General features: G+C 44.1%; 1 protein-coding gene across 1 annotated transcript in view; it reads right to left on the bottom strand.

The window, feature by feature from the left end:
* Positions 1-20,965: 20,965 nt before the first annotated feature.
* The window catches only part of fgfr2 (fibroblast growth factor receptor 2), a 29,798-nt gene continuing 25,846 nt past the window's right edge, over positions 20,966-24,917 (bottom strand). The window contains exons 16-18 of the mRNA XM_068741064.1: positions 22,882-23,019; positions 22,233-22,338; positions 20,966-21,130 (exon numbers count right to left, since the gene is read on the bottom strand). Of these exons, the coding sequence (XP_068597165.1) occupies positions 20,966-21,130; positions 22,233-22,338; positions 22,882-23,019 (409 nt within the window). The remainder of the gene's footprint in view (positions 21,131-22,232; positions 22,339-22,881; positions 23,020-24,917) is intronic.

Below are 24,917 nucleotides of genomic sequence, written 5' to 3' on the forward strand. Positions count from 1 at the left end.
AATTGCAGTCATATTTAGCGCGTTATGTTTTAATCGTGTCAATCATATTTTTTATCTCTAACTTGACTGTTTCTGTATTGCCTTTTAATAAAATATGTTTTTATGCGTTGGGCTTTGCGTGCTTGAATTGTTGGGGGTGGAATAGTCAGTGACACCATGAAGTGGACATTGATTGGCTGTCATTGCGTTTGGGCTTGTTTAGCGCAAGCTGATAGGCTCCCATTGTAGGTGGGAAGGACAAGGTGAGTAGAGCAGAGGAGCGCAGTGCAGCGCCAGCTAACGTCAGCAGCGAAGCCATAGCAAAACTCTTCACTACACTAAACTTGAGGAGAACACCTCACGTCTGGTCAGAGTAGCTGCCATGTCCTCTGTAACCTGCTAGAAGTGAAGTGATTGATTGATGTTATTTCAGCACTTTATTTTGTGATGATGAGCAATGTTATTTCTGATGTGCTAACTTCGAGCACTGTGATTGATGGGTCTGTATAATATTTTTATTATCTGAAGCAGAGGAAAAGCAGAAAGTTCAGTGTTCAGAATGTAAAATGGCTCGGACTGCATCTGTTCAAGCTTGTTAAAAACAATAAATGAGTTTATAAAGCTACTTTTTGTTTTTTTATAAATCTTTTGATTTGCAACAATAATGTACTGGATATCAATGAAAACCTTAAATTGAGGCCTTTTCTCAGCAAATTTCGAGTGATATTAAAAAAGAGATTTATTAGATTAATTAATTACAGATCATAATTAATTAATCTCTCAATTTGTTTAATCTCTTGAGCAAAACAATTTATTTTTTAACTTTCGTTTCTATACATTTTTCACTGCGCGACTTACTTGCTAATGATCATCTGTGTGTGTAAGTACATACGTTGTGGTCATGCACTTGTTGGATCAAAGACTTGTTGGTGTAACCGGGGTTGGCAAATCATAGAAACTCAACCCCTAGAAACTCAAACACTAGCCTTTGAGATCTAAGTTATCATTATTAGATCGTTCATTTTTAATTATTGTTTGTGTTCATTGTATGATCATTACGTGAAATCAGCTTCTTTTTTTTTTCCAGCTTGATTTTTTTTAAAACATGCTGACTTGAATTACCTCATTCTGTAATGTAATTCTCTGACTCAAAGTATTCTCTCCAATTGAACTTTACCTTCCACTTGTGCTTTTAAAGGATTCAGGACAGTAACTCTTGCTAAATTATGACATGACCAGGTTGGAGGAAGACCTGATATTCTGTCCTCCCTTCCTTTCAGCTGCCAAGCAGTCCATAAAGGAGTCCAGCCTCTCCTGGCTACACCCTTGGGTGAGAGCAATCTTCTGTGCAGGCTAATAAAAAAAAGAATTCTCCATCTCACTCTCTACTTTTTCTCCATCGCTACACCTCTCTTCTGCCTCTTGTCTGTTATTATCACCAGTCAGGTACACTGACTCATATAGAGGGACACGCGTTTCATCCGGAGCACCTGGCATTAGACTAGAGTGATAAATGCAGTGCAATGTAATTTGATGTTGGATGTCGACGTGTCCTGACTGTAAGCTGCATGTGGCTACTGTTTTACAGCCAAATTGTCTTCAAAGTATACACTCTGGACTGGCTCTGCACTGATCAAATAGTGATGCCCTCCAGTGCAGTCAGGGACAAAGAAGCACAGCTGAAACTATCCATAGGGCAGGGTACTACAAAAACACAGAAATAAACATATCATCTTGGCCATCTTCTCTAAATTCTGTTCATTCAGCATCCTGTCAGGAAACAGCAATAACTATATTCAATGTATCTCCAGCTATTGGGTGAATTGATGATTTGTTGGTGATTCTGGAAGAGGAAGCGCTGACTGAGATACATTTGGGGTGACCCAGAGAGCCTGGTCTGGACTAGACTCTGGAGAGATTAGACTTGCACCTCTGCTTTTTGTTGATGATGTAGTGCTGTTCTGTTCTAAGGCAACGGTCCCTGTGGATTGTTCCTTCTCAATTGGAGGTGAGCTGTTGTCTCCAGGAAGAGGAGTTTGCTGTTTTAACTGTGTGTGCATCTTGTGGTCATCCTCACAATAGATAGAAAAATCTATGCACAAGTAGATTGACACGGCATGGACGGAAATGCTTAAGGCCATTATCTATGGTCAATAACACTTAATGGGGCTCGAGTGTCTGTAGGGAGGTAGGCGGTAAGGCTAATGCCTCGTCACATCAAAAGCAGCCAGTTGACATGATTCAGGTGTCTGGTTGGGATGTCTCCCTTTGGTTGTCCGGGCCTATTCAATAGGGAGGAGACCCTGGGGCAGACCAAGAACTCACCGGCCGGATTGCAAATATCATTATAGTCCTGGATCTCAATAATATGAAACCTTCAGGTTCATGTGTTTAAGCACAATTCTGTTCAGAGTTGTTGGCCCACTTGATGCCCTTTGAAGTATGATGTCTTCAATTCTTACACATGGTTTTGGAAAATCTTGATTGTACAGACATAAATCATACGATACTCAGCGTGCATGTTATGTGGGATCAGTAAAAGTTTCATTTGCTAGCGTTAAGCTTCATGTGGATCGGCTCTCCCTGCGGTATACCAAAGCTCTGTGGGCATAACTGCTGTTTCTTAAATGAGAGACTTCGACTTTCGTCTAACTGGAACAACAAGGGCTCTGGTCAGAGTTAGAAGAGGCACAGGGATGCTGCCTTTGAGAGGAAGAAAGAAAAGAAAAAGTACATCCCGATCGTGAAATGATACTAAATCAAGCTGCAGGTTTTAATGGAACAGATGAAGCAATGTGGGGGAATTTTCTGGTGTCTGTAAAAGAAAAAGTAAAAATCAAATCCTGCTCAACTGGCTACTGCCTTCACATGCGAAGGTGGATGAAGCTGTGGACTTTATAAAGTCTCTCTTGTGTTTCAGCAATATTAGATGGGGGGGGGGGGGGTGAACATGCAGACTCAATGCAGTGATGACCAGGATGCAGTTTGCGGAAGTTTCTAGGGGCACGTTAAAACCAGGATAAAAGAAAAAACAGATGTAAGGGGAACATATCATCGGATAACCGTCCATTGGATACAACGAACATGCGACTGATAATGGAAAGACTCCACCAACAAAAAAAAAACAACAACAATTCTAATAGAGGAAAGCTGGCACAGACGCGGAATGGGAAGCACAAGAGAGCATGGAGGAAAGAACTTTCACAATTAAACAGCAAAAACAAAACCTACTCAACCAAAACCATGACACTGTCATTAAGTCCTTGGCTTTAAAAAAAAAAACTCAATCCAGATATCAACAGGGAATCAATATTAAAAGTTCAAGTTTCCGTGTTGTCGGGCTGCTTGACTTCATTGTCTTCCTCTACACAATTATTGTTTCCTCTTTCTGCTCCTCCTATGTGGCTGCCAGCCTAGTTTCTGTTATTTTAATGAGGCCACAAAATTTCAAGTTCCCCTGAAAACACTAGCTGGGTCACTGTGAAACATGTTATTGTGCTTTTGTGTGTCACTGAGAAGAGAGATGTTTGCCTTCGGCCTTAAAGGACACAATAACCGAATTCAATGAGGCCACGCCGCCCTGCCGTCTGGCCATATGCAAACAAGGACCCTGCCAACACCTTTGGATGAGCTCTGGTCCAATTCAATAACAGCGGGAACTGTGGCAGATGTTTGTTTGATTTTAACATAAACTCCATCCTTATTACCCTCGCCGAAGCGGAGGCGAGGGTATTGCAATTGGGTCCGTTTGTTTGTTTGTTTGTCTGTCTGTTTGTCTGTTTGTCTGTCTGTCCGAGCGCATAACTCAAAAACTAGTAACCCAATCGACTTGAAATATTTACACAAGCAAGGTTCTCTCCGTGGCTCGGTCCTCCCCGAGAATGGCGTTGATCCGGATCTGGATTCAGATTCTAAAATTATTTTTACATCTGGAATCGTGCCTGTGCTGTAAACTGTCACTTTAAGAGGGAGGGAAACGAATGGCATGATGGGAAAAAGAGTCCATAAAGTGTCTTGTAGTACGTTCCGGAGCAGCAAGCTAGAGCAGGTTTGGCCCCTCTGATCCGGAAGCCCTGTTTACTGTCTCACAAGATCGAATAGTCGATTGGAGGCGAGGGTCTGCAATCTCTGATTGTCGTTTTCTAGTTTAATTATGTATTTGGGAAGTGCTAATTTCTACCATTCTATTTAATTAAAATAATGAGCAAAAATATTCATCCATCAATTTTGTTGTAGACGAGACAACTTCGATCGTCTCGCCCACAGTCGCTTTATCCGCCTTACGGGTCACGGGTGTTGCTAGTAGAGCCTATCTCAGCTAACGATGGGAGGCTGAGGTAGGATTTGTGTGTGTGTGTGTGTGTGTGTGTGTGTGTGTGTGTGTGTGTGTGTGTGTGTCTATGTGTGTTAAAAATGCAATGTAGACACTGTACAGACTGGAAGCCCAGTCTAAATTATTACCTTTTACTTATTCACCTTTTACTTCTGGATATTAAATGTTTACAGTTTTGTTTTGTTTGTTTTTTTTGCTGTGCTGTCTGCACCTCATCATAACAGCTCTTCTCAAAGATCTAACGAATCGATAATGTTCGTGGTGAATTTTAACAAGTTTCTTTCATTCTGTCATTTTAAACTGTTCCTCTTATTAGTCCCTCCTGACTGAACTGTTCTAGAACTATCTAAGTACAGCCCGGAGAGCGCCAGCAGAACTGGCGCTCTCTCCAGGGAGAACATGGCTCAAGAGGAAGACCGTGCAGCACTGAGGATGGACGGTGAGGGCTCTGTTCCACACTTCTCCTCATTCTTCATCCCACAGTTCTATCTGTGACCAATCTTCCAGCCATTACCAGATCATCCGTCAGCAATAATGCCAAAGAGTGTCTGCTTTTTTCCCTTGTGGCGCACACGACTGCTATGACGTCATTGCTGTACACGCACACAAAAGCACACACTGACTCAACAGCTGCCATCAGATACATCAACTGAGTTATTTTCATGTTAATCATAAATACTTTATTGCCTCTGGTTCCCTCCTCACCCCTCATCAACCTATCCACCCGCCATGCTGCCTGCTCTGAAAAGCTCTGATTGTCCATTTTTGTTCAGCCCCCCCCCCCTCACTCCGAGACGGGCTCACCACCCAGTTGTGTTGTTATCTGATGCAATGGACCATTGGTCACCTCTTACCCCTTGAATGAATCAGGTCTCTGTTAGTTGACCTGACCATCATCCAGTTGGTAACCTAACACTAACCCAATATATTGCTGCTTCAGCCTCACTGAACCTCCGCCTCTGGCTGTGTGTCTGTTTCATGCAAGGAGGCTCTGGTTCAATAGCAGATACAATGGGGTGATGCATTCAATTTCAGTTGTGTTGATGCATGTGTCTAGGTCAAGTGTAGCTTTGGTTGCTCATCTCTCCAAAGCCACAAAAAAAGAGTGATGTTACATCAGCAGAAACAGAAGAATAAATGATAGATTCCTCTAAATTAACTCATATTTAAGAATTCCCTCCAAGATATTCTGATGTAATCCTGTCTCGTCCTGAGAAGCGATCGTAATCCTTATTTATGACTTCTCAACAGGGCTGCAAATATTTATCCATTTTACAAATCCAGATTCCATTAGGGGAGTAAACATAAATATATATCTCTCTTAAGCCTATTCTATTAAATCAAACAATGTGATGCTGACAAAGAGTTCAGCTAAGTGGCACCATATGGTCCACAGAGAGTCTCTGAGCTGTATTGTCAGCAGTATGCAGCCTATTTCTGGCACCAGCTTGGATCTCATCTGCCCCTCATCCCCAAACACATTGCAGATTGTGCTCCCACCAAACTGTGCCGGTTAAGCCCTAAATACAGGGCGGTTCGTAATTCATGTCTGTCAGAAATTAACTGATATGTTTAGGTTGGTGGAAAACATTTATTAAAGAGCGGAAATGATGAAAGCTTTGTTTATTGTAGGTGTCAATGATACACAAATGCCTCACACACACTTGGGTGATAGCCCCATCCCTTTGTAATTACGTTTATATTAGCACTTACAGCCAGCCGGTGGTGCAGAGGAGGGCGAACGTTTTTTCTTTGCGCTTCGTTTCTCTCTGCTAATGATGCACAGCACGTTCATGTAAATAAGTGTCAGTTTTGCAAGACTGTGACCAATTTATATAAGGCAGCTGTGATTGAATCTATCGTCTTTCCATAAAGGTTTGGTAATCCGTCGTGGTTCTTAGAGAACCATATGGTAAAGAGAAAGGTGGTATCATACGTATGCGGCGAGCATTTGGAAACAGATAACACAAACTGAAACTGCTACCTTATCGGGGGGGGTTGTGTGTCCGAATGATCCCAGGGGTTATGTTGTCGGGAGCTTTCTGCTCCTGGGGTCTTCCATGGCAAACAGGTCCTGGGTGACGGGTCAGGCTAAGAGCGATTCAAAAGTCTACCCCCTCCATCGGGTGCTCAAGGGTTCGTGGGAGGGATGGCGCAAGCGAGATTGACAAATGGGTCGGCGCAGCAGCTGCAGTGAAGCGGTCATTGTATCGGTCCGTCGTGGTGAAGAAGGAGCTGAGCCAAAAGGCAAAGCTCTCGATTTACCGGTCAATCTATGTTCCTACTCTCAACTATGGTCATCATGAGCTCTGGGTTGTGACCGACAGGACAAGATCCCGGATATCGAAATGAGGTTCCTCCATAGGGTGGCTTAAGACCATCACTGGTGTTAATAGTTTGCTGGGTTGTTTGTTGTGTTGAGAAATCTTCCTTATTTATTTTTTTATTACTACTATAGATCATTTCTACTGGTGTGAAAGATTTGATTCGGTGCTTTAAATACAGGAGGATGCCTCAAATGCTTTCTACCAAACTTGACGACACTTTTTAAGTGATTTTTTTTTCCCCTTTCGGTTATTACTTATTAAGCTACTCCTGAAATCTTCTAGAGGGGGTGATCACAACATAATACTAAATATCAGCAATCTAGAACTGTTACACCATCAGCCATCTCAGATGTGGAATAACAACGATGCTGTGTTGCACCTTTTTAATGTTTAATCCAAACTGTGATGCAGGCTAAGACGCAACAGTCCTGCATTGAGCAGGCTGTGCGATAGCGTCTCACTCAAGGCCACTCCAGACCATGTGGAAAGGAGACGGTGGGGATCAAACCAACAACCCTGCCGGTGGACATCTCTCCATCACAAGCCACCCTGGCCACTGTGCATGTAAAATAAAGGACACACAGAGAATGGCTCCACATACAGCCACTGGTTATAAAAACTGAACTAGGCAAGTTTCATTACGAATTCCATATGTACGTTAGAATTCAATTACCAAGACTGGGTCCGTTACCAGCTCTGCAGCTTTTGGCACCAAACTGTCTGCACTCTTTACTTCAAAGAGGGTCGGGAGAGTGAAAGTTAGACGTTCCCCGTGCTCCATTTTGTCTGAGCAGATCACATCTGCAGCCTGAGCCCTAACCATCAGCACCCGCCCCCCCCGGCTCACCCAACTTAATTAGGCCATAATTTTACTGTATGCCACAGTGTGCAGCTATCATGTGCATGGGGAGAGGAAGGTGGGGGTGAACTGGGATTTAGAAGTGGTTCCAAAAGTCCCATTAAAGGATTTCAGCAGTTCTCCGGGGTTCACAGTCATTCATCACACACAAATGTTGTGTGTCCACATAGGTCAGCGATCAGCGAATGTATTTAAAAGACTAACCCTCCCCCCCAAAAAAAAAACAAATCTGCAGCTCTGATTTTAAAAATATGGTGATGCCATCAGCTGTGAGAAAGTGTTTAAAGGCCTCTCCTATAGTAGGACACTGCAGTGAGTCCTACTGCTTGAAGAGTGCGAATATGGGTGGATAGATGAGCGTTGTGTGCTTCGTGCCGTTTTCACTGGAGATCGTCCAGTCGGTTTATTCCTGATAGAAACAGTGTGACATAAGTGTGTGCACTCACGTTCACTTTTCACACTCTCACACATTGTTCAACATTGAGACACACATTTCTTCATGCTAACAATTGAAATTATGCAAGCACACAACAAGGTATTTTCTCATATACACGCAAAAAAACGCTGGTTCATCCTATCTTGTCGGCATTACTCAGCAGTTTATTTCTAATGAGTCAAAAATACCGATGAAGTGAAAGAAGCCAAGACATCGCACCACAACGAGGAACGCGTCTTACCATTATTATGCAGTGTAATTCTTTCAGACGCAGCTAAATACCACACTGAAGCCACACCAGCACCAATTTCGGTCAAAATTGTGTCTTTTAAAGTAGTCAGACAATAAACAAGGCAGTAAATGACACCAGAGTTAATCGAGTATAATTGCTGTTGATAGCCCCTACACTTAATGAGTCTTATACATTGCATTCTGTCACAGATGGAATTTTACACGGTGTGAATTCAGAGCCAAGAATTCCGCACGTGTACGTGTGCATCCATATCATCCATGCATATGTTACTGCTTTTAATTTTCAAATGGTCACACATATTTCACAACTCTTCCTGATCTACACACGAGGAAGACCGAACATTCTTCATCATAAATATTCTCACATATATCATGTTTTTGTTCTAAAGCAAATGTTAGCCAATGACTGCTCATCTCATTTAGCATGTATATCCATCACAGTGGAAGACTTCCTTTTGCCCGGCTACGGGTCGGTCGGCTCTTCATGACACCTCCCGAATTTAATGGATTACATTTATCAATCTTGATTCATACCCAATGCATGCTCATATTTGTCTGAACTGTGACTGATGAAACACTGAGCTCCTCCCTCTCTATCCGATTATTTATGTTTTAAATATATGTTAGTAATCCCTCTCTCTCCCCCTCTGTTTGTCCCTCTTTCTGTCTCAGTCTGCAGGTCCTTCTATCCGCGGTGCTGCAGAACCTGGACCTGTGGCCCTCAACACTGATGGGCATCGCTAGCATTAGCATATCTCTCTCTCTCTCTCTCTCTCTACCTCTCTCTCTCTCTCTCCCTCCTTCTCAATCCAGCCGGTCAGACAGATGGCCATCCACTATGAGCCTTAGGTTCTGTCCAAGGTTTCTGCCTGTTAAAGGGAAGTGTTTCCTTGTCTTCGTCCCCAACGTGCTTGCTCTTGTGAGTCAGGTTGGGTTCTGTCTTTCCCTGCTACTCCTGTAAAGTGCCTTGAGATGACTTTCTATTGTGATTTGGTGCTACAGAAATAAAATGGAATTGAATTGAATTGATGAGGATTGTTACGATTATTAACTCTTCTCTGAATGAGTTTTGTCTTTCCCTCTGTGAATCCGCTCTGCAAATCCATTTATCTATCTTTGTATCTGTGGATGAAGACAAAAGAGGCGGTTATTTATTACTTGTTATTGCAGGAAGGTCATGTTTTCATGTGTGCAGTATCGCTATCATATGTGGTGGGTGTTTGCTATTAAGAAAATGGACTCGTCCACTGCATTTTCTGTGGAACTGCTTGTTTGGTGGTTTTGGTTTTGGTTTTGGTTTTGGTTTTGGTTTTGGCGCGGAGACGTTTACCCTCAGGTATTTGTTGTCAGCTATTTTGTTACAACTGCAAGGGTTCAGAGCGTTCCCAAGCCCGGGACACAGTGTGTTTTATTATCTGGACTCAATTTGGTTTCTGTCTTTATGTCGATAGCCATGAATCAATGCAATGGTGAGGGGGGGAAAGCAGAATTTCATCCAATGTAACGCACTATTTGCTTTGACAATGTTCATGTTGTTAAAGGGGCCTTAAACGCTGGAGTCATTTCTTGACATTCATTATGTTATTTGTTTTGACAACATAAAACTGCTCAGATTTTCGCACAGGAGACATGGAGGTAGACAGAAAATCTGTGGGTAAATGCGTAGAAAATGCATACACACACATTCACATTCCTTTAGTACTGCTGTTGTGTCAAATACAAACATTGTTTGAGCTTGCCTGCCCTTTGAAAACGATTCCGTTGCTTTGTGAAAGCAGGGTAGTAAAGAGAAGCATGGCATCCCTAAACTGAAGACTGAACCAAAGTATAGACGTACAGACGGAAATACAGTCGGCCACTTTATACACAGTTATATTTTACTTGAATAATGCACGTGGCGTTGTACGAATCCGATTTTCTGAATGTTTTTATTGTTCCATTCCTTTTATAGGGTCGTCTCCCCATGGCCCGACATAAACTCAGGAGAGGCTGCTGCTGCAAGACAGAATAAATCCCCCAGCTGAACACTAATTGCATGATTTAAAGCATAGTTGTCAAACACCTCCGAGAGGCCCCCACGTCGGGCTCGTGTGGACATTATACAGGCAGTCCAGAATCAGGACAGGAAGAAAATAAATTGTGGGAGAGAATGTAAAGGTGGAGGAGGGGGGGTAACGCCTTCCTGATTAGATTGAACAACCAAAGGCCCTCCTTTCCGTCCGCTGTTTTGCCATGTGGGTTTCCCATTTAGTCCCTCATGCCACATAATACAATCTGTGCTGTGACATATGGATCCCTGTACCGTGTGACCTCCAGAGCCGGTATCACAGCACTGTAGAGGGGATTGAGAGTGTACAAATAACAAGCCTGTCAGCATCCCTCTGGCCTCAAGGGACGCTATTGGTCAGTTTTATTGGGGTGACGACTGCAGTCTTAAGGGAATAAAACGGTCAGTGGAGTCACATTTCAGAAATGTTTTAGCATCAATTAAATTAAAATAATAAGCTTGTCCTATATCTATAGTTTGAAAAAAAAAACATTCTCCAACACATCAACATATGATTGCTTTGGTGATATCAAAGTAGTGGCTATTTCTTGGAACATAAGCGATGGAGAAGTTGACAAACCTCAAACGATGGGTTTCCATGGAAACAAATCTAAAATTCAAATGATCAGAAAGTTCAGCTGCGTCATACGTTGGTTTATAAGTGTGTAAAGTTTGTTGCCGCTAGAATGCTTAGTTTTTATTTGTGCTCCTCTCTTTCAGAGCCTATTTCCACAGAAACAACAAAACATTCCGTCGTTAGAGCATGCAGTGTGTGACACTACTCGCTGAGGTCAATGCATCGCCGTGGTTATTAGGGACAGATAGATGCACCCCCCCCATGTGTTAAATGTCAGGGCATAAAAAGACAGAAGAGAGAATAAAATCAAGAAAGCCAGTTTAGAGAATTTCCCATTTAGCAAGCTAAAACCTTCTGGAGATGCTCTCTTGTCACTCGCACTAAGTGCTGGTCCTGCAGGCGTTCTAAAGCTCCCACAATCCACCTCACCGCACACGTGAGGCCTGGAAAGACCATAAAGCCTTTTTTTTTACAAGGTGGCATGACATAAAAAAACAGAGAAAGAGGGAGGTAATAGTCGGGTGGAAAACCTGTCTCATTTGCACTCCTTCGCTTTCTATTGTTTGCGCTTGTACTGTCTCCTTGTATGCGTATGTGTGTGTGTGTATGTTTGAAAGAATGAAAAGGTGTGTGCAGTTGTGTGCTTGAAGCAGCGTGGCCGGCTGGAATGGCTGCGCTGGTGAGCCGCTCCTTGTCTGCCATCACCCATGTCCACTTACACACTCTGGGCCTCAGTGGGAACGAAGAGGGGATTACGGCTCTGACTGATCCTGAAGGGGCAAACACTTAACACTGCTGTAAACAGCAGGGCCGTCTGAGCGGGGCGCACCGAGTTGGGCTTCAGCGGGTGAAAGCTCAGAGACACTCTGACTGGTGGAGAGTAAACCACTGATAAACTAAAACAATGTTTGGCTTATGCCAGCCGCTTTCCCCCCCGACTGTTGTTAGTATTCTTGCTGGTATATGATCTGTGTATTCCAACAGTGCAGTGTCTCAAATCAAGATATTGCCGCAATATTTGATTTTTAACAAAAAATAATGTCACTTCAAAGACCTGCAGGATTTTAAAATGAATATCCAAAGTGGTACTTCATACTGTATGTACTTTTAATTTCTTTCTTGTTGGGCCTATATGAGTATTCTATCCTGTTACTGCACTTAGGCCTACTTCGTGTGCTAACACACTCACACACTCAAACTGGCTCGGCTGTGAATGGAAGCGTGTGATTTTGTTGTGTGCTGGCAGCATGCATGTTCTGCTAGCCGTGATGTTAGGCCCCTTTTTACTGGGATTACTGGGACGATGCGGCTTTGGCGTTGCTGTATGCCCTCCAAAAGCCCTTATAGTTTTCCTGTGCTTCCTCTATGCATTCCCTTGTAGCCTGGACTCTTCTGATCTATTACACGGCCTGATTCTACTACTGTATATTTCATTTTGTCTTGTACATATTCACCGATATTGCTGCCAGATCCTGGTACAATGTGAAGGTTAAACAGCAGTGACCACTTTTGTTGCTGGCTCTCTGCCCAGATATCTGCCCCCACCCCATTGTTTTTGCATTGTTCAATGTCTTGCTGTAAAACTAATTGTCCTACTGGAGAAAAATAAAGCTTAAATTGAAGTTGTTTATACCGTAATAAACTGCATTGGTGTTTTTATACACATATATATAGATCAAGCTACATCGCCATGTCTGTCGATATGATGTGTCTTGTTTGCGATTCAGACTCTGAGGTGGTCTCTGCAGGGTCTGGACATTTGTTCTTTTGTTTGTTTTTCTCTCCATTCCTATTCAGGGGGGGCTCCAAGGATTTCAACAAAATGGCCTCACTCTGGAAAATGGGATTAAAATAGGGCCTGGTCCAGGAGAACGAACACCAGCAATGGGGCTTAGCGATGTTTTTGTATGTCAGAGCTTCATATAAAAAGATTTTTGGTCCATGATTTGCTTGACTTGGGGCGGCTCCAGATGAGGATTTTTTTTTTTCTTTTTGTGGTAGGAGTTGGGGAGGGGGGGATTGGGGAGTTCAGAAACCTCCCCCACTAAAACACCCGCCACAATGTGGTTTGCATTTTTCCCCCTCATTCTGAGCGCACCATGAATTATCTCACTTTCCAGTTGAAAGGAAAACTTTTGGTTTCATCCTATATGTAGCCGTGTGGTTAAAATGCAGCATTCAGATCTGCACTATATGCATTCTAGAAACTAAATCTGAGGCCTGACTAAAGACCCTCGTCTGGCACGCCACACTTCCCTCTCCTTCATACCTACTTTTCCTGCAATGTAAAGGTCTGGATTCAAAACGTAAACACACCCAATGAAATAAAAAGTAAGTCCGAAGTCTGCTTGTCTGCATCTCTTTAATTGTGTTTGCGATAATATATATTGGAAGGCCGATTATTCCAGCTTGCCAGTGCTGCGGACGGCGCAGAGGTTCATAAACATAAATCAATCACTTTCGATGATAGTGACTCACCTCACCTGGTTCTTCGTTTCTGTCTTTCCTTCTTTACAACCTGCCAAATGCAACAGTGCACTCAGAAGCGAGCCAGAACATGCTCATGGATTTGTTTTAGAGGTTTCATGTGGTGAGGTTTCTGTCCTGTAGCCGATGCTCAGTGTGAGGCCTCTGCGACTCCCCCATGGGAACGGGCCTTAGAGTTAAGGCTCCATCGCCAAGGAATTTCAGCAAAGCCCCAATCGTTTATTTTTGCAGCCCTCTGTGCTGTGTCTCAACCAACCCCAACCAACTCAGCCCGGCTCGGCTCTGTGCAGCTCACAGAAGAGTTCAGGAAGGACTCGTCACACCAGACGGTCTCCGCCAGCAAGAGGGTCTGAAGGCCTGGCCGCTGGCCTAGAACCACAACCTCCGACAGGCTAAAGCCCCGGGTCCTTCTAAACCAGCACAAAGCACCTTTTCAGGGGCCCACTCTCCTTTGCTCTTCCCTCTTGCTGCTCAGCCAGGGGCCAGCCGCCTCACGGAGCCTGGAAGGGAAGCGCATTCACAGCAGAAACGGGCCGAGGTTCAAGCAGTGAATTCATATGTTCCTTGGACAGTTGGAGAAGACAAGACAGACAATCACGCCACGTGTACGTGATCCTATTTTATTGTGTCTTGAAGCACGGCGGACAATATGCCACTGATCAGGAACACATGATGCACATGATTCAGAGATTTGCTACTGCAGCTTTAAAGAGCACAAACCTTCCTGGAAAATGTGAGAAATGGACAAAAGTGAATGGGCCTTGAGGAGACGGATGCTAACCTGCGAGTGAACTCGAATCCTGCAGCATGTCTGAGTTCAAGCCTGCAGCACAACTTGGGCCGTTCGCCCCTCTCTGTGCATGCACGAACTGCCTCAACCAGTCTGCCCACGCCCATCATTGTCTCCGAATGAATAAAGCAACGATCCATGATGCTACTTCATTATTGGATGACTGTGGCAACTTTTGAAGAAAGAGAGGCACAGAGGCAAGAAGCTGTGGAACTATATAGGCCTTTGAGCTAAGTGATTAAGTCAGGAGCTATAATTATCCAGTCCTGCCTGGGCAGGAAGGAGCAGAGTCTTGTTGCTTCTCAACAGACGGGCAGGTATAGAGGCATGTCACTCACTGCCAACTCTTATTTAGTGGGTTCCTTGCCGGAGAGAATGAGAAACAGAGAGGGAGAGAGAGAAGTTTCCTTTCGACCTGCCCCCCCCCCCCCCCAAAAAAACTTTTAGCAAGACACAATCACTCCAATTGTTCAAGTTGAAGAGGTTGAGGGTGAACCAGGAACAAAAGAAGTGAGGTGGGGAGACGCAAACACAGGCTGAGAAAGAACCAACAAAACACTGAAAGCATATTTGAAATTGACAAATTGAGAAGTGGGGGGGGCAGGGATTGAGCTATGTTGGCTTTCAGAAAAAACAGAGGCTTTCTTAGCTGGAAAGAGGGATTCAGGTGAAAACGGAAGGAGGGTCTGGTGGTGATTTATATCCCATCCGTCACCATGGCATTGTCATGGTGATCATTTGTTATTTTGATTGTGAAAACAGGCCACCTGACAAAGGTAGGCCAACATTTGCTGCTGAAGTCTGGCAGGTTTTTATTTTCTCCGTTTAACATTAGATCTAGAAGTGTTGGGCGACGTCGGGTTAACAAGGAGAGTGTCCGTTGTTCTCAGCATGACTTCACGTTAAATACTAAGATTTGATCAATCAGTCATTACCTCCATTCTACTTCTCTCCTCATCTTCTTCCTTGTCTTATTCCACTCACCCCCCAGCTCCAGTCCATGTTACTGTATGCATCTGTATGTGAACTCCTGGGAGCTATTGGTCTCATGAACTGCCCCCCCCCCCCCCTGCACAGTTTCAAATGAACATAATTTATGGGCACTCGTCTTACAAGAGCCTTTTTTTCTTCTTCTTAGAGTAGCTGACAACGTGTGCATTGCCGTATATCTCCATTTAGTCTTTCTCCGGACACGGAGGCCAGAGAGGCAGCAAACGCTTTAGTGCCAACACCAACGGCTACCTTTCAGTAATAGACAGCACTTTCAGTGAAGCCCAACTTAGTTGTTTGCTGTTCATTATTTTTTCAAGACAGAATCAACAGCAGTAATAAAACCAAGCCACATAATAAATGGAAATAAAGTGCAGAGTTTCTGCAGTTTGACCGTGGATCCCTGGTTTGACAAGGTGCAAACAGCTGTTAGCTAAGAAAGACAGAAAAACAACAATAACTACAAATATTTTCTGCTTCTCTCATGGAATAAAACACTACTTTTACAGTAAGTCTCAACCTTCTGTCCCAAACCGCAAGCATTCATTGAATTTAATGAGCACTGATTTCAGAAATTAAAATCAATTTACAATGTAAGACATTTGCGCTTGTCAAGGAATGTTCTTCTCATGGTACCAATGCAAAAGTTGTTTCTAGGGACGATTCCAAAACGAGCAGATATTGACTGACCAAACAATTTCCCATGAGAAATGATTTGGCCAGACAGAAACCTCGGGCAGATTGGTGTGCTTCAGGATTCTTGGCTTTTGATGTCACCGATGATATCATCACTTCAATAACATTCGTGTTATGACTGGCATCACTGGGCGGGGAACACTATGACTTAATTCACTTAGCGCACACCCAGAGCTGGAAGACGTGCATCCCCATGTTGTTTTGCAATGTGGAATTCTGTGTGCAGAGTTCAACACAAGGCACTAAATGCAGCTTGTTGAACTCTGACTCGACTGTATTAAAAATGGGGCACGTTATTCCCCTGTCTCCTGCAAAGTCAACCAAAACAAAAACAGTCTGCTCAAAGATGTTGGTTCTGGCGATTCCACCGTTATCCTCCGTTACACAGTTGAGTTCCAGCACTTCTTTTTCCACTGATTACGCTCCAAGACCTCCTTCCTCAGTCTTTTAGACAGAGCAGAGTCAGCATATAAACAAACGGGAAGTGGATTCTGTGATTCACAATTTTGCAGACACAATTGCACCATTAGTGAATGTTTAGAAAATCCCAGAGGGAAACAAACCACACACGTCCACACTTGCACATGCATAGCAGTCCCACACACAAACACACACTTGACGTGTTTATCCTTCCATGCAGAACCAGACGTGGTGCCGTGAAAGGCCTTAATCAAACACAAGTAGTCCCCTCCTTCTTAGCAGCATTGACCTACCGATGAACCATCCATTATATGTGACTCTATGCAAAGGCTTGTTTGAGGAGCCAAGTCTTGAGAAATACATGCTTGGATCTGATTGGCCGACGGCAAAGAGTTTAGTGAATTTTTAGGGTGCACCCTAGAAGTCAGATGTGCTCACCCAGGAATAAGTTTGTGAAAAGAGAGTCAGCACTTTGTTAAACTTTCAGCCACCATCTCCCACCCTCTGGCCCTTCCTCCTCTCCCGGGGTTGGTGTGGTGGGGTCTTATCTCCAGCGAATGTGGGCTCCTCTGGCTTTACAAAACCCAATGTTGACATTCCAGAGGACCGAGCCTTGTGCAAACACACAGGCCTCACCAGATGTCGAGGCAAGGGAGGACCAGGCTGGGATGAAGGACATAGAGGAGGACAAGGAAGGACAGGAAGGAACAGCAGGATCAAAATAATAGATTTTGTGACAACAATGTCAGGCTACCCTACCATGTGCTATCTTCATTCTAGCTATCTTTCTACCTGGGGGGGGGGGGTGTGTGATATTAACAAGCCATATTCAGTTCAATACGTGCACTGCTGAATGAAAAGCGGGCCTGCAGCTACCACTCCAACCTGCTAAAGTCATTCAAAGCTAATATTTGAGGGTCATCGGGTTAATCTCGAGGGAATTAGGCCATTTTGGAGTAAACAGACCTCAAAATGAAAAACTCATTTCGGGCTTAGACTCTGCATGGTGGGCTATGAAGGGCATGCAAGAAACTGTCTCTGCTCTCCGAGTCCTTGGGGCATTTATGTAAAAAAAAGAAAAAGAAAGAAAAAGGTGGTAAATGCATGACAGCAATTCTGTGTGGCAAATTAAGGATCACTGTTTTTAATTTGGCCAATTTAAAAACTGCTAGGACATGCCCAACGATATAACATGGAGTTTATTGTAGTTTGAAAGGGTGTGAAAGAAACAGCCCATAAAAAAGAGTCATGCATTGCATCATCATCATCATCACTGATGGGTGATTTGAATGTGAATTCACCGAAACGCTTTCATGCTGTTGATGATGTCACCTTCTTGTGAATGCATCTATTCAAAGAGATTCTCCGATGTAAAGTTCCATTACAACACATTGCTCACATCAGATCGAGCCGTTTGTCTGCCATAAATGCAACAGACAAACCCTGTATTCGTCCCCCCCCCCCCCCCGCCTGTATGTGCGCCATCAGCCCTACAACCCAATAAACAGCCCTTCTGATAAACGTGTGCAGCGGCGTGGATATCCGGCCGCCTTGCCCTGCGCTCCTCCCCTTAAATGAGGGTGTGTGGCGCTGTGGTTTATCCCCCTCCAGTCCTTCAGGGCTGCAGCTACTTTCTTATTCAGTGGAAAAAGAGGGAATTGCTTTTTGCCTTTCCCCTCCAATCCACGTTCAGGTTCCGGAGACATGAGGGGACACGTCTTATAGAGGAACTGGCTATGTGTATGTGTTGGGGGAAGAGTGAGCGTATGTTTATGCAGAGCACGTTAAAACCTGATGGTAGAGGGGTTTGTTCAAGAGCATGCTGTTAATTAAGGTGAGGGGCTTCACCAACAGCCCGCTCGCCTTTCGTATCGGTAGCAATGACGCTTGGTCGGTCACTTTGCTGCTTTTGTCTCGCCTCAAATATTGCAACCAGATGTATTGCAGACAGCCGCGGTGCTCAGAGCGTGAAACCTGCTTCCTGTCAGGACCACTTTACTTTCTGCGAAGTGCCACCAGCATGTCCAGCCGTACTTATCCAATGAATTATCTCATAATCCATTAGCAAAACACATTTAATACAGACACAGATGGTTTCCAGGCACTTGTAATTATCCTGATTACCGACCTTTCAGTAGAAAATGTGTGAAATTACAACAACTGAACAAACACATTTGATTAACTTTCATTAGTGGCTTTACTTTTTTTCATGCGCGCACTAAAAGCAGACGGAGAGCATGCTAGCGCGCATTGCTGCCAGCCTCTTGTTGTTGTTATTGCATGTTAACATGCTAATGTTAGCCTCTAGCCTGAATGAATGCGTCCAATAGGTGCACCCTGGACGTTCTCATTTGGCGCTGCCTTTAAGGTAAGTGGGTTTGGAGAGGTCAGGGTTGGATGCAAACCCAGTGCCTTCTTGCTGTGAGGCGGGTGCTAACCACTACGCCACCAAGTTTGTATGTGTGGGTTTTCTCCGGTTTTCTCGCACCAGGAAAAAAAAGCATGCAATTCAGGTGACTTGATTATTCCAAATTGTCCATAGTGTATGAGGATTGGAGGATTGATCTCTGCTGGCATTTGTTATCGGTTATCAAACATGACGCAAACCTGTATCAGCATTGTGAAATGGTCAATCAAGTGTTCCTTGATGCCATGGCCTACTGAGCGGCTTTGTAATTGTGGTGCTATGTTGTAAGAACCTTAAAACTTTTATAAGGACAAGCACCATTATAAAATGTAAATGAGACAGCAGCTGCCAATATCGCTCACATTTGCTCACAGATATTTGGTTAACATACATCAAATTGGATAAACAAACTGCTGACGCTGTTAAATCCAATCTGGTCGGACAAGCCAAACAAAGAAATCCCTCCATTAGAGCGTATATAATCAGCTACAGGATTAGATCGGATTCAGACTGATCGGTTCACAGAGCCACAAAAGCATTGTCATGATGAGTGTTCATTAATAAAAAACATTAACGTGTGTTAATTCAGCATCGAATCATGATTAAAAAAATAAATATGTTATGGTTAAAGTAGTCTGAGATACAGAAAATATATTGAATACACTTTCAGGAATCCTTTCAGGTTTGCAGAGTTTAAATTATTCTACTTGCATACAAATTGAAGAATTGAAGCATGCATGAAAAACACTCCTAAAATACACCAGATCCTTAGTCATGTCTGCTCAGTCACATCAGATGCAAAGAACGAGTTATTTAAATGTCTCCAGTTTAATAATATATTGTTCCAATTTAAAATATTATCTCTACCAATCATTACAAAAATTCCCAAACTGTATACAAATCAGAGATTAGGACAAGAAAATCTTTCCATCATTTATTTCGCAAATGCAACGCGAACACTTGCAAAAGAGCATCTTAATAGTTGGTCCTGTAGAAAAAAACAAATAAAAACACTTGAATGATTTAACACTATGTCAATTTGTAGTCTCTGTTTTGTCTAAATGAGGAAGTGAATTGCTCGACGGTGTTCCCAAAATATTTCTCTTTTAATCGAAATATCCAGAAATAAATTTCATTTCCTAAAGCAAAGCTAAGAAAGAGTAAAATTACTGGATTGAAATTGGCACCAACATCTACATAACAAAGGGATTAGCTGACTATAAAAATGTACAGTATTTAAAATTTAACTTAATATTCACATTCGTATATAAAACTTACAAAACCTGGATCTTTCAAAACCCTCGAAAAAAAAACTATTTTCTGTCACTGCTGAAAGAAAATTTTAAATTACTGTAAATTTAATGGATTATTTAAGAATTATCTGCATCATTAATGTCAAAATTATGGACACACTGTTTTAATTCTTTTCTCCAGACTTTCATGATTCATCTAAAATAAAAAATAAAAAATACATAAGTCAATAAATTAACATGCTACCTCAGTCCCTGAAAGCCAATACTCAACTGTCTTACTGAGTGAGAATGTACATTAGTGTGTATCCTTGTTTGTTGGTGCGCAAAGAGAAATATAGGACACGTAATCTGTTAGTGTACCTGCCTCAAACTCCAAGTCGGGTGGGGGTTAATTTCATAGTCCATACAAAAAAATACGTCATCGTAAATATATAATATATATTTATACATATTTGAATATATTTACAAATATACCCAGCACTATACATTATACTGTGTAATTGTTTTTTCTCCAGAATAATTGGGAAGATTTATCAAGAGAACTGAAAAAAAGAAATGCATCATTATTACAAAATAAACAAGAGAGCAGCTTCTACGGTATGTGTGCTCTCCTTCTAATCCTCTCTCTTTTGTTAGTTGCCCTGTCTCTCACTCATTTTCCTATTTGTCTTCCTCTTCGCAATAAATGTTCACACATCAGTTCATACATTCCTCCAAGTGGAAAAACAGCCTTGGAATGCCAGTAACTGGAATGGGCAAGTCTGATTTCAAGAAACGCTTTGGGTACAAAAACGAGAACCAGAAATAACACGTCTGTGTGTTTATATGCCGGGACAGGAGTGGGGAGGGCCCCCCGGGTGAAAAAAAATCTGCTTTTCTGGAGGCCCCCATTCGTCTCGTTTAAGACCTCATGTGGGCGTGGCAGTATGAGTGATTGACAGCTACGCTGCCTGGAGCCCGGTCCGATCTTGGCTGTTTTGTCCGCCAGTACCCAAAGGGGTGATCGGGCCTGCAGGTCAGGAGGTTGTAGAAGAGGGTGTCCGTGATACGAGTTTCCTGGGCTGTTGAAGGGTAAAAGTGGGGCAGGCCGAGATTTGGAAGAGCTCATGGGCTCATGTTTTGACATTCCCATTGACGTGCTGGTACTTGGGGAGGCAAGGCTCATCTGGTAAGGGGTCGTGAGAAAACACGGAGTCATCACCAGACGAGCAGGAGCTGCGCGTGTCGGGAAAGCTGGGAGAATACTGCTCTGCCGGGGCGCACAGGTCCAGATACTCCTGTCGGAACAAAGGGCAATGAGGGATGATGGGATCGCTTACACTCAGACGCAAACTCCTGTCAGAAGAGTATGAATGCGTGAGAGCAAACAGAAGATATAGAGATACAGTAAGTAGAGCTGAAACCGACAATAAGAGCAGGGAATTTCCAGGGCAGGTGAAAGACTATCATCCCCATTATATTTATTCAACCCAAACCAATTCACCCTGGAAGGATCTATGGCATAGACAAAATAATAATCAGAATAATTTTGAACTGGGTAATGAACGCTGTAGAAAGACGCAGGGCCTCAAAAATCCCCAATTTAAACTAGATTTCTGTTGTTGCTTTTTCATTCGGTGCTGTGTTCTAAAGTTGTTATGGCCGTTCCATGTCGGCCAAGGACCATTTTCCCTCCTACTCGTTTTTCATAGCAGTTCTTAGTGCTGGTTGCAAGGGGGGGGATGAATTCTTGGGGTTTTGCAGAAAATGAGTGCTGGCTTCCATTTTCCCTTCTCAACACGAGAAGGCTCACGTTACTAAAGACCTCCACATCTGCCAGCGGTTTGGGGCAAAGGGAAAGTGGGAGGGGAGGAAAGGCAAGAAGAAGGCCTTTTATTACATTTCAAACGTTCAGCCTCAAACTTGGATTTCTTTTTTTTTTTTTTGGCATAAATTCATGACGTTCCAGCTCCAGAGCTGACAAGCTTTGACAGCATTCCATCCAGGGCCTCTCTCTTCGGGTCGGCACACGGATATCACATAAGACAGGAAGGGGAATGGAAAGAAACGCAGCCTGTTATAGGGGGCGAGGCCTGCATGTGATGATTGGGCAACTCCGGGCCATCGAGGCTCTGCTGCTCCGGGATCAAATCTTTTTCACTATTTAGTCAGCAACATGGCTGCTAATGCTCCCAGAGCTTTCAGCGGCATTTTATTTTTTATTTTTTGCTGAACCCTGAATGCACTGGCGAGAGTTCTTCTTTTATATCGCTCTGAAATGCTGGCGTCTCCTTTGCCAGGAATATGTAGGGCAAGCATAGCACGAATCCCGACCACCCTGAATCCAGAGACTTCAAGGAATAACAGTGAAGATGTTTGAAGGACGAAAGGGTGTCTCACCTCGTTGGTGTTGAGGGTGAGGATGCGATCCAGATCCTCGACTAGCTGCTTGAAGGTGGGTCTCTGGGATGAGATGGCGTGCCAACAGTCTTTCATCATCATGTATCTGACAGAGGGGAAAAAATCACAATGCGTTCATTCACAGTGAAAACAGGATGACGAGGAAACGAGCAGCGTAAATCACGGGTTGCTGTCAGCTTCGTTGAGGCTTGCCGAGCTTGTGCCACGCCTCGTCTACCTCGTCGAGATTGAACATTTGCCAGCTGAAATTAAGGAATCAAAACAACAGGTGTTTCATTTTGAAATGTATCTCGAGCGATAACAGAGCGCAGTCTGCTTCTGATCCCAGACAAGCCTCACTCTGTTTTCAATGTTTTTAAAGACTGATTTGTATTTATTCATTGTGTGTGTGTGTGTGTGTGTGTGTGTGTGTGTGTGTGTGTGTGTGTCATGCACTTCCATTGTATCTGTTTCTACTCTGTTCCCCCGTCAACCCTCTCAGCGTGGCACCGTAGCAGAGCTGAGCCATTGTCCACTGGCTGCAGAAGACTCCTCGTGAATGAGGACACTGATGCACGGACTGGATCAAAGATCCGATGGAGACTGGGAAGGCATCAGAGCGGGGAAACTGGGGCAAAGAAAGACTTACAGCTCATTGGTACAGTTGCCAGGCTTGTCCATGCGATGTCCCTCTTTGAGCAGCTTGAAGAGCTCCTCAACAGGAATGCCAGGGTAAGGGGAGCCCCCGAGGGTGAAGATCTCCCACATCAGCACCCCGAATGACCAGCTGGGGAGACGGAAAACGGGCACGCACGTCACAAATACAGTCAAGGATGGCAATGACACCACAGCATTTATATGAAACGAGAGTTAAAAGAGTTTAAAATCGCGTCGGACCCAATGGGCGTCACTTCTCTCAGGCGTAAAGACGAAGCGAAGCTCGGCAAAAGTTTGGAAACAACTTCGACAGTGTCGCCATGGAATCAATGCCCTCTCTCTGCCGTCCGGTGGCTTGTGGTGTGTGAAGCCGCTTCCAGCGCCATTCTGACCCTCATCTCAGAGCTGGCTTTTGTGCCCTGCTTGGCTGGTAACAGAGGCGGGCATTGTCCAATCACACCACACCAAAACAAACAGCAGACCACCCACAGCAGACAAAGCAGTGAGAGGACCGGAGATGGCTAGCGGCTATGAACTATTAACTGCTTCCTCATCCTCGAGCCCGTCAGTGTCGCTTGATGCCACGCTGCTGATCTTCGTCACTGTCACACATGAGAGGACTGCGGACCGGCACCGCGAATCGTCTTCGCACCGACGGCACGACTGATCCAGACAAAAGCTGCATTATAGGAACTGATGTGCGTAGACTCGTTCATCCGGCCACATGCCAGGTACGTGTTAACAAGGCACGGTGGGGCAGGTTCCAGTTTAATCAGCGCCTCTATCTGTTTACACAACCACCTCTTCTTTTTTTTCCCCTCTTCACTATCACTGCATTGTATCTCTCCTCTTGTTGACACACTCGTCTCTCCTTCCTGATTTACTCTGTAAACATCGCTCACTGTTGTTCTCTGCAGGCTCCCATCCACCTGCAGCCAACCCTACCTCAGCGAATAAACAAGCAAGCCAACCGGCGCAGGGTCGCGCTCCTGACCGGTCAATGACCTGACCAGAGTGGACCCATGTATTTCAGCAAACCAAAAAACAACAACAAAAAGTTACATTCATCCCCCGACGCAATAACAGTTCCTGCAGTTCCCGACAGAGTCGAGGCTTTGAGCTGGAGAAAAGGAGCTGGGGCTAAAAGAAGCACTGTTTTTTTTTTAGGGTGGAGGGGGGCAGGCCTCCACCAAGCCTGGCTGTGATACTGGTCCGGTCCGAACCGGTCCCCTGGGCCCGTTGGTAAAAACAACGAGAGGCATGGTTCATTGGAATTCATGTATTCATATAATCTGATGTCATGTATGGATCGCCTGGGTGTCTGGTGATGTTTGAGTGTGAGACACCCCCCCCCGCCCACACTCTGCTACCCCGACATCTCCTCAGCGTCTTTTTCCCTTCATATATTACTTGGCAAAAGCCAATTACTAAAAGCGATTGATGAAATATATTTAGCAGTGAGCTGATAGAAAGGACTACAGCAGCTCGTTCAGGCCATGCCGCATCAGCCGGCCCCCTCTACACCCTCAGGTTATTGACTAATGCGCTCTGGAACATGAAGGGCATTGTACATGCACACGCACGCGCACACATATGCACACACGGACAGGACAAAAATGAATTTTTCAAAGAGCTTAGCGGGACTAAACTGTTTGCTACTGGTGGATGACTCATAGACACGCAAACTCTCTTCCAGGGGTTAGCATGCGAGGCATTTCTCTAATTGCCACATTGAATTTCTGCCGCCAGTGTCTGGACCTGAAACTTCAAACAAGGCTGTCAGGATGCATCGTGCTCAAACACCAAAAAAAGACGGACGGCCTTCCTTTGTTCTGTTTTTAGAATGAGCAACTTTGGAACTGAAGGAAGAGACAGAGACGGGTCAGCAATCCGCAAGCCAGATGAACGGACACATGAGCGGCAGACTGACTGGATACTGATCACAGAATGCCTCTAAAATAACGTGCCACATGTGTACAAAGTGCTACAGTTGCATTAAGGGGCTTGAAGGAGGATGAGGGGCCCCTG

Source organism: Brachionichthys hirsutus, chromosome 7, assembly GCF_040956055.1.
Source record: "Brachionichthys hirsutus isolate HB-005 chromosome 7, CSIRO-AGI_Bhir_v1, whole genome shotgun sequence".
NCBI lineage: Eukaryota > Metazoa > Chordata > Actinopteri > Lophiiformes > Brachionichthyidae > Brachionichthys > Brachionichthys hirsutus.